The following is a 13,907-nucleotide window of genomic DNA, read 5'->3' as shown; positions in this document are numbered from 1 at the left end:
TTCACTAGTCTGTCCACTGAAGTTATCAGGAAAATAGCTGCAAACTTGGACAGAAGCAGCAGAGCTGCCCAGCGTCCCGAGCAGCGGGCGCTCCCGCCTTGTGGTGCGTGAGTGAAGGAAAGGAGAGAGGAGGCTCTTCAGGGAAGCCTGTAGATGGAACCGTTTAGAGCACTTCCACATTTCCATTGAGTTGGCAGTGGGGTTTGTGGAGGTAGGAATGGTACTTGGAGAAAATACAAATCTTCATTTGTCTGGAGATTTTATTCACCCACATACTTTCATCTTCATACTTCACCAAAGGGGGGCAGTTTTATGGTAATCAGTGGGGCCTGCCCTTAAAAACCTTCCATCCTGTCCTTACTCTCCCTTCCAAACCTTGTGAGGGTAGAGTGCTGGCGTTTTAGGATGTGATAGCAGCATTTTTGTCTCATCTGCCTATGGGATTCACCTGTGGTCTGTTTTAGATGCACTTTATTTTGGACTGACTCAGCCAGAGGTTTAAGTAGATTATGACACTGCAATTGGGAGATTGCAGGAATTCACTGAGGATATCACACAAGTTGTACACACACATATATACACAATGCATATACACATACATATACACAATGCATATACACAATGTATATATACACACATATACACACAATGCATATACACATACACACGCATATATATAATGCATATACACATACACATGTACACACACATACACACATCTCAAAGGCAATTTGAGAGGATAGAAGGGAGGAATCTGATTACTCAGCTGCTCCCTGAAGTAAAGATCAGAATCTGAGTTTAATAAGTGTACACACATCAACATATAAGTATGACTATCATAGATACTGTTCTAAACTTGGAACTCTAGATCAAAATACCTCTCAGCACTTAATCAGCTAACAGTTTTTGCAGTCAAGTCAGTGGGATCAAACTTTGTGTTTAGCAGCCTAGATAAATGAACCTGAAATGATAATTACTGAACAATAACATTTTTTAGAAATCGCAGTAAAATGAGCACTTTGGAAATGGCACATTTGTAGACGTTTCCATTCTGTAATGTGTCTTGTTTTTTATTGCAGGATGACAGACCAAAGATAACCAAGCCCACGGTAAGTGTGACCATCTTGGTGTCTCGGTGGCCATAGTTATTGCCACTGTATCTCATCCATGAAAACCGGAGGGCAAAGGTCTCTTACTGACCTGACTGAGGCCAGCACAGGCGTGTTTCTAGGTTAAATGAATATGTAACCTGTTGGGTTGGCTCAACACACTTTTGTATTTATACAGACCAGTCATTATGTTTCATTAGGAGAGTCGTGTGTTCTCATCATAAACTCTCAATACCTAAGAGAATTTTCCCGTTATGATTATCAGTGGATAACTTTTGAAGAGCTAGCTCCTTTTTATAACTCGCACTGTGCCTTTGGAGTGAAAGATTTGACTCAGCCCTATTTTCAGAGAACTTAAAATCTGATTGAGCTGAGGTCTTAATGCTTAAACCTTTGAGAACACTTCCTATGTCTTCATCTCCACATCTCAGGCATAGTAGATGTTCAGTAAACCCTGGATAAATTTAATGTTATTTAAATTAAATGATAACTTTTTTGTGCATTTTTCCTTAGGAAAGGAAAATAATTCTAGTGATACTAATTTTGTGCCAGGTACTCTAGCCCTTCTCTCTGAGGTGGTCATCTCACTCATACTTGAAGATAAATCCATAGTAAGAAATGTGACAACTGTCCGAGTCCCTGAAAGGGCAAGTGGGAAAAATAGTCCTGGGCCTGTAACTAAAGGACTGTGGGGGAAGTTTGCTTAAAACAAATGACAGAAAGTATACTTTTTCTGTTTTGGTTTATGTTCTTGGTTTTATTAGCGAGAACACCGCAGCAAGACTGCACAGGGCTCGTGTTAGGATCTGGTGAACTCATTTACCAGCTGTTACTGACAAGACATTGTCTAAATTTAATCTATAAGAAAATCAAGCAGTTAATCTAGCAGAGCATGAAGGGCCACTTTTGGCAACCCAGATAGTACAGTGAAAGTCTGCGTGATGCTGTTTCATTTATATTCTCTCTTCCCCTATTCAAGGAAGGCTTAAGATCAATGTTTTTATCTTTGGGAAGATAAAAAATGGACTTCAGACTTTGAATTGCCCCTATAACAATTGTATAGAATCCTTGCTGTTGGTTCATATGGCTTTAGCACCTTTTTTGAGGCTGCTTTTTGGACTGCAGAAATTCTGCGGTGCATGAAGTTTTTGCTTTTTCTCCGATGATGCATTTTAAATTAACAAATCTATATCCAATTTGCTTACATGGAGGATATTAGAGGTTGGAGTGCCTTTTCTTGGTTGTAGTTTTCAAAGCATTGCTGTATGTATGACTTTATTTGGTTCTCAGGCATCCCTGAGAAGGTGAAGACTACGACACTCAGACCTTGTCCCAAGTTTGACCTTGTTCAAGGTCACACTGCAGCACCAGGGCCAGCACCCATTTTAGGTTTGCAGACTCTTAATCTTAAGCTTATGTAGGCTCTTGACTTCACTAATGAAAAGCATTAGTCTGACAATAGTATTTTAGGAAAGAGTTCCAATTAAGGAATGGGCTAAATTGGATGACTTTGATTTGCAAAAGCTCGATGGCCTTTGCATGTCTTCATATATGAACTGCGTTTAGAAGCTCCTGGGAGGTAGCTTGTTAACCTGCCACCTGCTTACTTAAGGTCACAGAGTGAACCGGTGGCAGAGCCTGTAACAAAAACCATGGTCTTTTCTCCCTGTTTGTGGTTGACATATTGTTTAGTTACATATGAAAGCCAAACCTAGCCCCTTCAGAGCATTGGGCAGGAAAGACTCTTTCCTTTTTCATCAATGGGCTAATTGGTAATTCAAATTGCTTTATTCTCAAGCATCCTGGGTAAAAGCCTAACAGTTAACAAGCAATCAAAATCGCATATGATCTCTTAAAGGTTAGCTCTGTACAATTTCACAGTTGCTGCTGGTGGTGAGGATGTACCAGTGGTGTTTGAGCATCAGTGCTCAGGCCGAGTGGGCGGAGGGAGGCCAGGCCAGCTGTGTCCACGCAGTTGCCAGCATGTTCAGTCAAGTGCATGTGCATGTGCTCAATGTAACAAAGTAATGGATGCGTGTTTGCCTGCTGTTTACTATTTCAGGCCTAACTTTCTGGTGTGACAATAATATTTTGCCTTCAATGAACTGTTGTGTTGCAGAGTTGATTATGTCTTTCTCCTAATAGCCAACTAGTATTTTTGCATATTCCATTTCTAAGAATCTTTATTAATGTTACTTATGATATATACAATTTGAAAAATCGCCTTGCAGTAGTTGTGAATACTTGTTGTAGTCTCAAGGATTGAATGTTGCTCAAAAAGATAAGAAATGTAAAGTTTTCTTTTTTAATGATTTATTTCCCCCCTCCCCCCGTGTCAGGAATCTTAACGGCCATGTTCCCAGGTTGGTGGGTCTCTGAACTGCTTTGCTTGCTCATCCCTAACAGGTGTCCGCCCTTCGGCGGGAGCTTCGGCATGCCTGCTCTGTGGAGCTTCGCTTCAGTGCAGCCCTGCACACCGCTGCTTGTGTTGCTAACGGTTTTTTGTTCTGCGCTTTGAGACCCTGCAGAGATGAAATGCTGCTGCCGCCTTATTTATGGCTCCCTTCCTCCGCGGTCCTAATGCTTTTGCTGGTGTGGATTTCAAAAGAGTGCTTCTTAACACGTTTGCAAGCCTGGAAAAATTTCTGAGTCACGAGGCCTTAGTCATTCGGCTGTTTGGGGAAGTGTGCATTTTCCAGAGCCATCTCAGTTCACTCTCCCTGTCTGACAAGAACTCTCAGAAGCTGCTGGGAGGTAGACAGGCCGGAACTGTGACAGACCCCAGCACACAGGGTGTCCTGGTCAGGAGGTTCTAGGATGACAGTGTGAGGTCAGTCCCCAAGGCCTCCAGGATCTTTCTAGAACTATCTTGTCAGAGCTAAAGAAAGGTTGCCCAGTGTGTTACAATTTAAATGACGGTTCTTAATTTTTTCTTTTTGGTTGACATGTCCTTTTAATATAATTTGGGGACACTTTTACTTCATAGAAGATTTGAATGAAATAAATGTTTTTATTGAACGTTTCATTCATGATTTTGAAGAATTAAACTTTCTTCTTAAAGGTAATGATGGGGTTGTGTGTGGGTGTGTAAATCATATCTGTTGTCCTTTTCTACATTAAACTATTCAGATATCTGTTGTATACAGGATCTGTAGCCTATTAGTTTTTAACATTTTCTTTCAAATTCTCTAGGTTACGTTCATAAGTAACTTAAATGTAGATCATTCTTAAAATTCTTCAGAAAAAAACGGTGAAATTAGGCATTTTAGTGAAAAGAGGTGGATGATGTAATTTCCCCTTTCAATATTTTTTTGAAGAATGCAGTAGATGAAATACTGTGATCTTATTATAAAACAGGTTTTTCATTCAGTTGTTCCCCTTAACTTACTTTACTTTTTTTCTTGCGTTTCAGGAAACTCTTATTACTACGATTGACTCAAATTCTAGGTATGTGGTAGTTTCCTTTTAAAATGATTGTCATCAGAAGACTCCTAGAATCAGAGTTGGACTAGAGGCCCGTCCCTGACTTCAGGGCCTCTCTGATGCTCAGGCTCTCATGGAGCTCCCCAAAGTGGACATCTAGGGGTCACCTCCACTCAGCACCCAGACTGCTCAGGGCATTCCCTCCTAACCTGCACACAGCTCAGACCGAGAGTCTCCTTTCCCCACAGGGCAGTCCGAGGGCTGCACAACCTTTTAATCTCCAGGCAAATATTTTATCTCCTTCCTTATTTGATTGTGGTCAGTTCCTTAAACTGCAGTGATTCCATCTCTCTAAGCATGGCTCAGTTTTCCGTAGCCCTGAAATTGAACCCTGTCATCCAGGTGTGACCCAAATCACTTGTTCTGTGGACTAGATTTCTTCATTTTAGTCCAAGATTATGGGAACATTTTTGGCAGGTCTGTCGTATAATTTCCACCATATATATATTTTTTGGACCTGAGCTTAAAACCACAGATTTATGCCAATTTTATTTCACCCTGTGAAAGTTAATTGCCTGGGCTGTTGGTGTTCCTTGCCTCCAGGCAGTACCACACTTTACTCTTTACTGCCACATTGTTCCTTCCAAAAGGGAAACTAAAACCCCACGGAGATGAAAATCACACCATGATCCTTCTGCATTGAAATCTTTATATTGACATGGTCTTTGAATGGGTTGATGTGTGCAGAGGATTGAAGGATGGAAAGTGTATGGCAAAAATGGATGTATACATAGATGTTGTCTGGCTTTATTCAGATTCTAAAACCTATATATTAATTTCTGTTTCCTAAGAAATGATAGATTCAAATCTAAATTGAAGACCTCCCTAGCTCTGCCCCTGATTTGATCTGTAATCTGTTATTTATAGTAGGTCCAAAATTCTATGCCTCAGGACTGATCACTAGATCAGTTAGGCATTTTTGTTAACTTACATACAACTGTGGGCCACATGTGGTTTCTCAACACACTAAGTCTGCTACATGCGTGTAAAGATTAGATTTTCCAAACAGGGTACAAGCGGTAGAGCTGTGGTGCTGGTCAATCTTAATCAGCTTTTGGTTCAAAGCCCTTACCTTTCCTTCCAGCTCAGGGTGCCGGATTTGCCCTTGGCAGTAGCGCTTGCAAAGGCTCTCCCAAAAGGGGAAGCTTGTCCTTTTGGTTCTCAACCTAGTGCTGAATGTCTGAAACTAGAATAACACCTGTAAGGACTCTTCCCTTTGTGAGTTTGTGATATGTAACCCAGAGTTGATGTCCTTTAGGTAAGTCACCAGTCCTAGATCATAACATCTTTTGGGGGAGTGATTCATAGCTGTTTGTATACGTTTATAAAAGGAGATATAAGTGGAACTGGGGGGTGAGGGAAGAGGTCATTTCTAAAGCTAGAACAATAGCTGAATTGGCCAGAATGCCAGCTCACATCACTTTTAGCAACTCAGAGTGGTCTTTCATGGAGAGGTTAGAGATGATTTCCATGGTAACTGGAAGGTGCAGAGACTGTGTCACCTGCATCAAACACCATGAAGTATCATTGCTGTTCCTTTCTAGCTGGTGGACCAACTGGGTGATCCCAGCCATCTCCGCACTGGTTGTGGCCCTGATGTACCACCTCTACATGGCAGAAGACTAAACACCTCCACAGAAGCCGATGGAAAAAAAGGCTGCCTTGCATCAAGAAGAAAGAAGCCAGTGTTAGCTGCTTCGACGAACAGAAACCTTCACCTGAAAAGTAATTTTAATACACCTATTTCCCTCTCCTACGTTAGAAACAAACCAAGTCAAAAAGAACTGTTCTGTTCTGTCTACCCTTGAACTTTCGCATTGTGCCTTCTTCCTCATCAACTCTTTTCAACGTCCTATGACTACGTGATTTACTCACTGTAGGCACGATCTTTTGAAAATGCACCTGGCTTTTCAAATATACCACCCTGTGTGCCTGTCAATGTGGGATGTAATTGTCTTTAATGTTTCAAATCTCTGATTGTCTAGCGGAGTCATTTAATGTATTAATTAAATGAAGGTCGTATGACGTGAAGGTTTGTATGATGTGAGGAAGGGAATATCTAGTTGACATGTTTCCCATTTAATTTCTTTCTCAAGGAAATTAAGAAAGGCCCTGGGTATGATAGCCTAAGGATTTCTAAAAATTGTTCTACCTGAGATGATTGAAAGAGAAAGTGGAGATTTCTTCTCTTCTTTGTTTAAAAAATACCAGCAACAAAAAACAAACTTGAAACCCATGAGAGGACATTACAGCTGTCCTTTCTCTCAGCTCCAAAATATCAGTTCAAAGTTTTGGGTTATATAGGTTCTCAAGGTGAAAACTGTTTGTGTATTCTTGCAAGGAAATGCTGATTTTCTAATCCATAAAAATACACATTTGAAAGAGATTGTGGGACATTTGGAATCTGATGTTTGAAGGCATTGAGCTGTTGGAGATGAGCCTTGGGGGATCTAGCAGGGCTCCGAGGACTGACTGGCTCATCTCCGATTATTTTCTCTGCCCCATGCTTTTTGTCTTTCAAAGTGGAAGCTGGGGGATGAATCTGTAGACACTCAGTGCTCTAGTTAGCTTTGACTGTGCAAGTTTCCATTGGCCTGCTAGCTGACTACAGAGGTGAGGGTTCTTCAGAAACCACTGACACACTGAAAGGAATTTTTTTTTTTTTTTTACTACAGAGAATAAATTTTTATAACCATTGACATGTATCACCCTTTGCATCTTCTGTCACTGAAAGTTAAAGTTGGAGCAAATCTAGGGGGTGGGGAAAGATGCTGTATCATGGGGGAATCCTTTACTCAGATTTCAATAAACGCATGCCTGGAACAAAATCACGCCTCCTGTGATGGCCTTGTGGTGCTGACATTTCCTCTGAGTTCCGGGACATCTCCGACATCAGAGTCCGGGGGCTCTGGTCTACATGTGCTGCCTTGGCTTAATCATGGGTAGCTAAGGAGCGAACTAGAATGACTGTTAGGACCTGCATTCTGCTTTTTGACACATAGCGAGGATTCCCATGTCCAGTTTCTCAGTTTTTCCTCTAGGAATGGAGAGAGGTTGGTTAACTGCTCAAGATGTGTTTTTCAGCATCATTATTGTGGGTGTGTCTGCAAAAGGAGCAGTAAAACCAAAGGGATCAAAACAAGAAATGAGTGCTCGCCACCAGGGCTTTCTGTAATCTCAGAACACACTCCTAGGAACTGTTGCTAACGGAGACCACACAGCGTCGCCATTGGGGAGAGGAAAGCTGGTGGGAGGCTTAAAAACCTTTTCTTGAGTATATTCAAGTTTTAAAGTTATGCCAGGTGAGGCATTTCTTCTTTCATTTATATATATCTAAGAAAAGTTTAGTTATTTCTTTGCTTTAGTTCTCTAAAGGATACACTCAAGAACTTCATTAATACTAGAGGTCATAATGGTAATTTTATTATTCATCTTGTATTATTACTGTGTTAATGAAAATTTAGATGAATACAATTTTATGTACTGTAATTACAGTTTATAAGGTTATGCGTTTATATGTAATATCACTGTCGTTTTTCTTAACTGACACTTTTGAGCACTTCCTGGATGCCAGACACTGCCCTGAGTAATTGACATGAATCACATCCTTCTGTCTTTGTAATTACTGCCAAGTCTTGTTTTGCAATAGCACAGCTAGGATAGCAACCTAAGTCTGTGTGGCTCCAAATACATTTCCTCTGACTACAAGACTCACTGCATATTTACATGCATATTGAAAGACTTCTACCAGGGTGGGCTCCATGCTATGCGCTCCGAAGGATGCACGGGAATGGATGCTGGGAGCTTCTATCTCATCACGGAGGTAAACACCTGCACAAACCACTGTGAGAGGAGGTGTACCAGGAGACTATAGAGCAAGTCCTAGGATGCTGCAATCCCAGTGGTATTCCATTGTGTAAATGTATCATAGCTTTTTTATCTACTCATACTGATGGGCCCTTGAGCTGTTTCCAGATCTTGGCTACTGTAACTAATGCTGCAATGAACATAGGGGTGTACATATTATTTCAAATTAGTGTTTCGGGTTTCTTAGAATATAGAAGTGGAATCGCTGGGTCATAAGGCAGTTCCATTTTTAATTTTTTGAGGATTAAACTGCATACTGCTTTCCACAGTGGCTGCATTCTGCATTCCCACCAACAGTGCACAAGCGTTCCCTTTTCTCCACACCCTCACCAGCACCTGCTATTAGTTAACTTATTGATGATAGCCATTCTGACAGGTGTGAAGTGATACCTCATCATTGTTTTAATTTGCATCTCTGATGATTAATATCAAGCAGAGTTTGGTTGGAAATATTGGGTCTATGAAGCCTTTCATTGAGACACTTGTCTAATCAAGATGCTATAAATTCAGGTAGGGCTCTATGCTTGCCTCTTCTGATGTGTATCTCTGGTGAGGGCAATTGGGCCTGCTGTGAGTTCAGATATAACATGTAATCGGTAGTATAGGTAATAAATTAAATTTAATGTTATCTCTTCTCTACCTTCACTATCTTGAAAAATGCCTCCCTTCAGAGAAATGGTCTAGGAAGACTACCTTCAGACAGGTCATAGTATGAATTTCTTTCTCTTTGAGTGTGTATGATATGGGTCCACATGAAATCCAAAAAAAAGATTTTAATCTTACTGGTATGTATATATTTCTGTTATAGAGAAGTATGATAGGGAGACAAAGACTTTCAGCCGTAGCGGTATGTTTTCTTTGGATAACATTCTGGGGAAAAGAAGTGGAAACATGAGGTCAAGGAGAAAGAGGGACTTTGTGAAATTTCTGTCGGTGAAGGACGAGTGGCAAAGCCTATTTTACAGAAGGGGAATAATGATGGCAAATTGCTCTGAGATTTAAATTGTACTGAGCACATTTAAGGGATGTTTCAGCTTTCTTTTAAAATGGCAATATTTAAGATATACCAACATTATGCCTTTGCAGATACTTAAATTCATGATGAAGAATTATAAAGGACAAGTGAACATTTTGTTTTAATTCTCTTATGGTCTTACGGTGTGATCTACACAAGTGTGTGAAGACTGTGGTCTGCTATGTGCTTGTCCACTGTTCGGCCACAATAGGAACTCAAAACATGATTTTAAAATAGGGATGGTATATGTTGAGCAATGTGCATGCTGCATGCTTAATTTTATTTAATTATTTATTTATTTATTCTCACCTGAGGGTATTTTTTCCATTGATTTTTAGAGAGAGGGAGGGAGGGAGGGAGAGAGAGAGAGAAAAATATCTATGTGAGAGAGATATATCGATTGGCTTCCTCCCGTTTGTACCCCAACCAGGGCTGGGGATCGAACCTGCAATCCAGGTACGTGCCCTTGACCGGGAATCGAACCCTCAACTCTTTGTTGCTAGTGCTGATGCCCTAACAACTGAGCACACTGGCCAGGACTGCTTGCTTAATTTTAACATCAGGCTGCCCGATTTTTCTTATTTCTTTCAAACTACTCAATATTGGATTGTGTCAGTAACAGGTGTCAGCACAGCCTGGCTCACAGGAAGCATTCGAGGATTTGAGTTGAACCTATATTGTGAGTTGTATTGAATTTCCCATGGCTTACAAGTCTTTGGTTGGTTTTTAAAACCCTTCCTGTCCCTGAACTGGGGACTGTTTCATTGGAAACACTACATCTAACAATATTATTTTTAGGTGAAGGTAAGGCGGGCATCTCTGAGGATGCTATAGTGGAAACCACAGACTCTTTCAGGAAGGCATCTGCCCTACTAAATCCAGGTCAGGATCCAGGAGAGAGGAAGGCTTGACCCAAGACCTCGGGTGGAAACCAGTTGCCTGACTTGGAGTATGTTCCTTATCCCCGCCGAATCTTACTTTCCAAGTTCATCATTTGTGGGCAGTGCTGCTCTTGCCCTCAATAGGAGGGGCCTCACCCATGTCAGAGGGTCCCACTCTGGCCCCTGGCTGTGCCCATCCCCATGGCCAGGGGTCTGGGGCCCATGCTGCACCTTCCAAGCTACACTTGTTGCCCTGACCCCAGGGCACCTGCACCATGGACCCAGGCTGCCCTTGGGGTCTCTTCTCCGAGTCCATCCTCCCAAGGACCGACCAGGTATGCCCACATCTTGGCCTGAAGGGTGGGCAAGGGGTTATGGTTTCCAGGGAGCTCGGACGACTTAGATGAATAGTTGGGGAGCCCACAGGTGGTGGTGTCCTGCATGCGCTGGGGCTCCTTTGCAATATGGGGTGTACCTGGCATCCAAAGGGAAGGCTGCATGAGCTGGTTCTCCAGGCACTTCACCACCGAACTGAGAGGAATCTGAAAATACTAAATTCAAGCCCAGCCTTTAAGGCATTTGTCAAGATAGGAGGAGACACATTTTCCTGGGAAGACTTGTTACAGATTTATAGCATTAAATACTCAGACCTGCTGTGTGCGCTGTTCCATCCGTCCCTGCCCCGCAGATGTGAGGGGCCAGAGGCTCTCAGGGTTACCGTGGGGGCCAAAGTGGCTGGCAGGGACCAAAGTGACTGCCCCCTCTGCCTAGCCACATGCATGAATATTTGCACTTTCCCAGCTGGGTTTCTTAGACAGGAGGCTGCTCTAAAGCGGGACGAGGTCTGTGGTGTCTCATATTTGAACAAAATGAATTGTAATTGTGATATTTACAATTTATAGCCATGTCATGTCCGGGTATAGGAATCTGAGGCTGGGCCACCCAGTCTTCAAACTCCCATGTCTGCTCTTCTCTGACTACGTGTGTCTTCTCTCAGTCACCTTATCTGGAGGCGCCACTGGGTTTGGCTCCCTATCAGGGTGGGGAGCTCTGGTCCTTGGGATAGTAGAGTCGCCCTTGAGAAATGAGGCCAGCTCCTGCTGTCAGCATCAGCTTTCCTGTGGGTGATGAGGGGTGGATGGTCCCTGCCCTTGGCATGGTCTCTGCCCTCTGTGTCCCTGGGAGGGGGCTATGTGAGTGAAGACAAATGGCATCCACAGGGCTGGACTTCTGTATCTGCCCAGTCAGCTGCTCAGAGGCAGGGGCAGACTGTGGGAGGAGCAGCAGGGCAGGAGGATGTTTTATGTCAATCTCAGAAACTATAGAAAAGGGCACAGGTGTTCCCATGGTGATGGGGGCGGTGGTGAGAGGGTGCTATCAGGACACATACTTGGTGGTCAACCAACAAATATTTTGAGCATCTGAGAGAGATCACGAAATCCTGATGTCACTCCTGAAACATAAATCACAGTCTTATTTGTTTTGGGTTGTCCAATTTGAAAATTATCGTCAAGAGGGAAAGCAAGTCCCAAGTCACGGGTGGGAAGCTCTCTCAGGGGAAGTGTCTAGAAAATGGAGAAATGCATGCTGCTGCTCTCTGCTCTTGTCTCAGGCCTGGGTGTCTTCCTGGTGACCTCTTCTTACTGAGGCTGATGACAAAGACCCCCTGAGCCAGGAAAGTCAGTTGAACCAAAGGACTTCTGAGACAAAAGGCAGTTATGTTAAGGAGGGTGGGTGGGGGCAGATCTTCCTGATGCCAGGTGGCCCCTAGCAGCTGCTGGTATTTGGTATCCTGAGAACCAGGCTGAAGCTGTCTCAGGGGTTGGCCTAGAAACAATTATACATCCAGGGTGGGGTTCTCTGGTATCCCTGTTCCCTTTAAGAAGCATCTGAAACCAATTTGCTGTGTCTATCCCTTAGGTGCCCCAGAAAACCAAGGCAGGACGTGCAAAGGCAGACATTTCACCTCCAGTCCAAGTCATTTTTAGGTAATAAAGTTTTCTGGTATGTTTTAATATTCTTGGAGCCATGAGGGAACACTGGAAATAACATTGCTTAAAGCCTTGTCCAATTCCTGGGGCATAGCAGATGTTGGTTGGCTGAATAACTGAATAAACGAACCAATGACCAAAGTCCCTTAGCTGCTTTCCCACCTCTCATCTCTATGTCTTACTCCCATCATCATCAGGTTATTTTTACTAAAACACCACTTCGACATCACTCTTGCCACCAAGTCCATGGCAGTGCCCCACGTGCTCAGCAAACTGCTGCTCAGCCTTTAAGGATAGTGAGTTTGAACAGATGCAGGCAGGAGGCTGACTCTGACTTCCTTACATTGGAGCCCACGTGCCTTCAGACTCCAGTGCTTTCTCAGCCTGGCGGGAGGCCGACAAAGATGTTATCTGACAGAGCTCTGATATTCTCTGTGTGACAGATGCTGTCGGCTGGTGAAGCCCTGTGAAGACTCTGTGAGTGCTTCTAACTGGGAGCCCGTCCAGAAGAGCGAGGGCCAGAAAGGGCACAGGGTTATCAGTAGCAAACAGATGGAGGGCAGGGCAGGCTTCGTGCCCAAAGGTCAGGGAAGTTCTGTGAGTTTGATTAATTTCTGCTAAATTACTCTTTATCTCTGCCAAGCCGCAGTATCTTGTGACTTCAGCAAACATGCCTCAGACCTGAGTCTGTAGATTCTAACAAGCTGCTTAGTTTACTTGGCAGTAAGCCCAGTACCTAAAAGCCTTCTTTTTAACTAAAACCTGTTGATTTGGGGGGCTCCAAGTGACACGTTCCTCCTGGGAAAATAGTGTTTATTTCAGCATTCCAGACTCACTACAGAGGCCTAGCAATCACTAGAGACAGTGTCTCTCATTGTGAGCTTGGTCACTGATTTACCCCTGGGCACTGAGGAATGTGCAGAATTTCCAGGAGATACGATTTAGAGCAACTCAATGTTTCTGGTTGAAGTTTCCATGTTACAGAAAGCAATGCTTGTAGGGTAATCATGGAGCAGATTTATTTTTGCATAATCATTGCCATGGAGCCGTATGCCCTTTCTTGGCTGGCTCCCAGTATTTTTCAAGTTTATCTGGATCCCAAAACTCTTTTGTTTCTCTCCCTGTGAAGGTCTCCTCCAGGAGGTAAATTCTAACCATGTGTCTCTTCACCTGTGCAGCCTCGGTTTACAGGGCTCTCCTTCCGGCCCACACAGGAGTCCTTCTGTACCAGCATGCCCTGCTGAGTCGCTCAGGCGGAAGATGGCGGGTGTGATGCGTGACCTCTTTATGAAAGCTCATTCCAAATGCTCACAGAACTTCCCCCCTTTCCTTTATGATTTCAGGCAGCTGTCTCCTCTCTCTATTTCAGATGTTTGGATGACTGATGACTCAAAAGTCCAGGAAAGTGAAATGTCATCATTTTATTTTTACTTATTTAAAGTCATTCAAGTATTCATTCATTCGTCAAGAGCTTTTCTCTGAGTGTGGGCCACTGATTGCATCACTAAGGCGCCATTTTAAACTTCCTTTACTTCAAAGTAGAATGAGAACCAAGAGAGGC

The 13,907-nt window shown here is 43.1% G+C and overlaps 1 protein-coding gene across 1 annotated transcript in view; it reads left to right on the top strand.

The window, feature by feature from the left end:
- Window positions 1-7,420, top strand: part of LOC132239691 (cytochrome b5) — a 28,615-nt gene extending 21,195 nt beyond the window's left edge. The window contains exons 3-5 of the mRNA XM_059706371.1: window positions 1,080-1,109; window positions 4,522-4,556; window positions 6,137-7,420. Of these exons, the coding sequence (XP_059562354.1) occupies window positions 1,080-1,109; window positions 4,522-4,556; window positions 6,137-6,218 (147 nt within the window). The 3' untranslated portion in view covers window positions 6,219-7,420. The remainder of the gene's footprint in view (window positions 1-1,079; window positions 1,110-4,521; window positions 4,557-6,136) is intronic.
- The last annotated feature ends 6,487 nt before the right edge of the window (window positions 7,421-13,907 follow it).

Source organism: Myotis daubentonii, chromosome 8 (assembly GCF_963259705.1).
Source record: "Myotis daubentonii chromosome 8, mMyoDau2.1, whole genome shotgun sequence".
In the NCBI taxonomy this organism is placed as follows: Eukaryota; Metazoa; Chordata; class Mammalia; order Chiroptera; family Vespertilionidae; genus Myotis; species Myotis daubentonii.
Note: the sequence above shows the minus strand (reverse complement) of the source record. Positions and strands in the feature narration are given on the sequence as shown.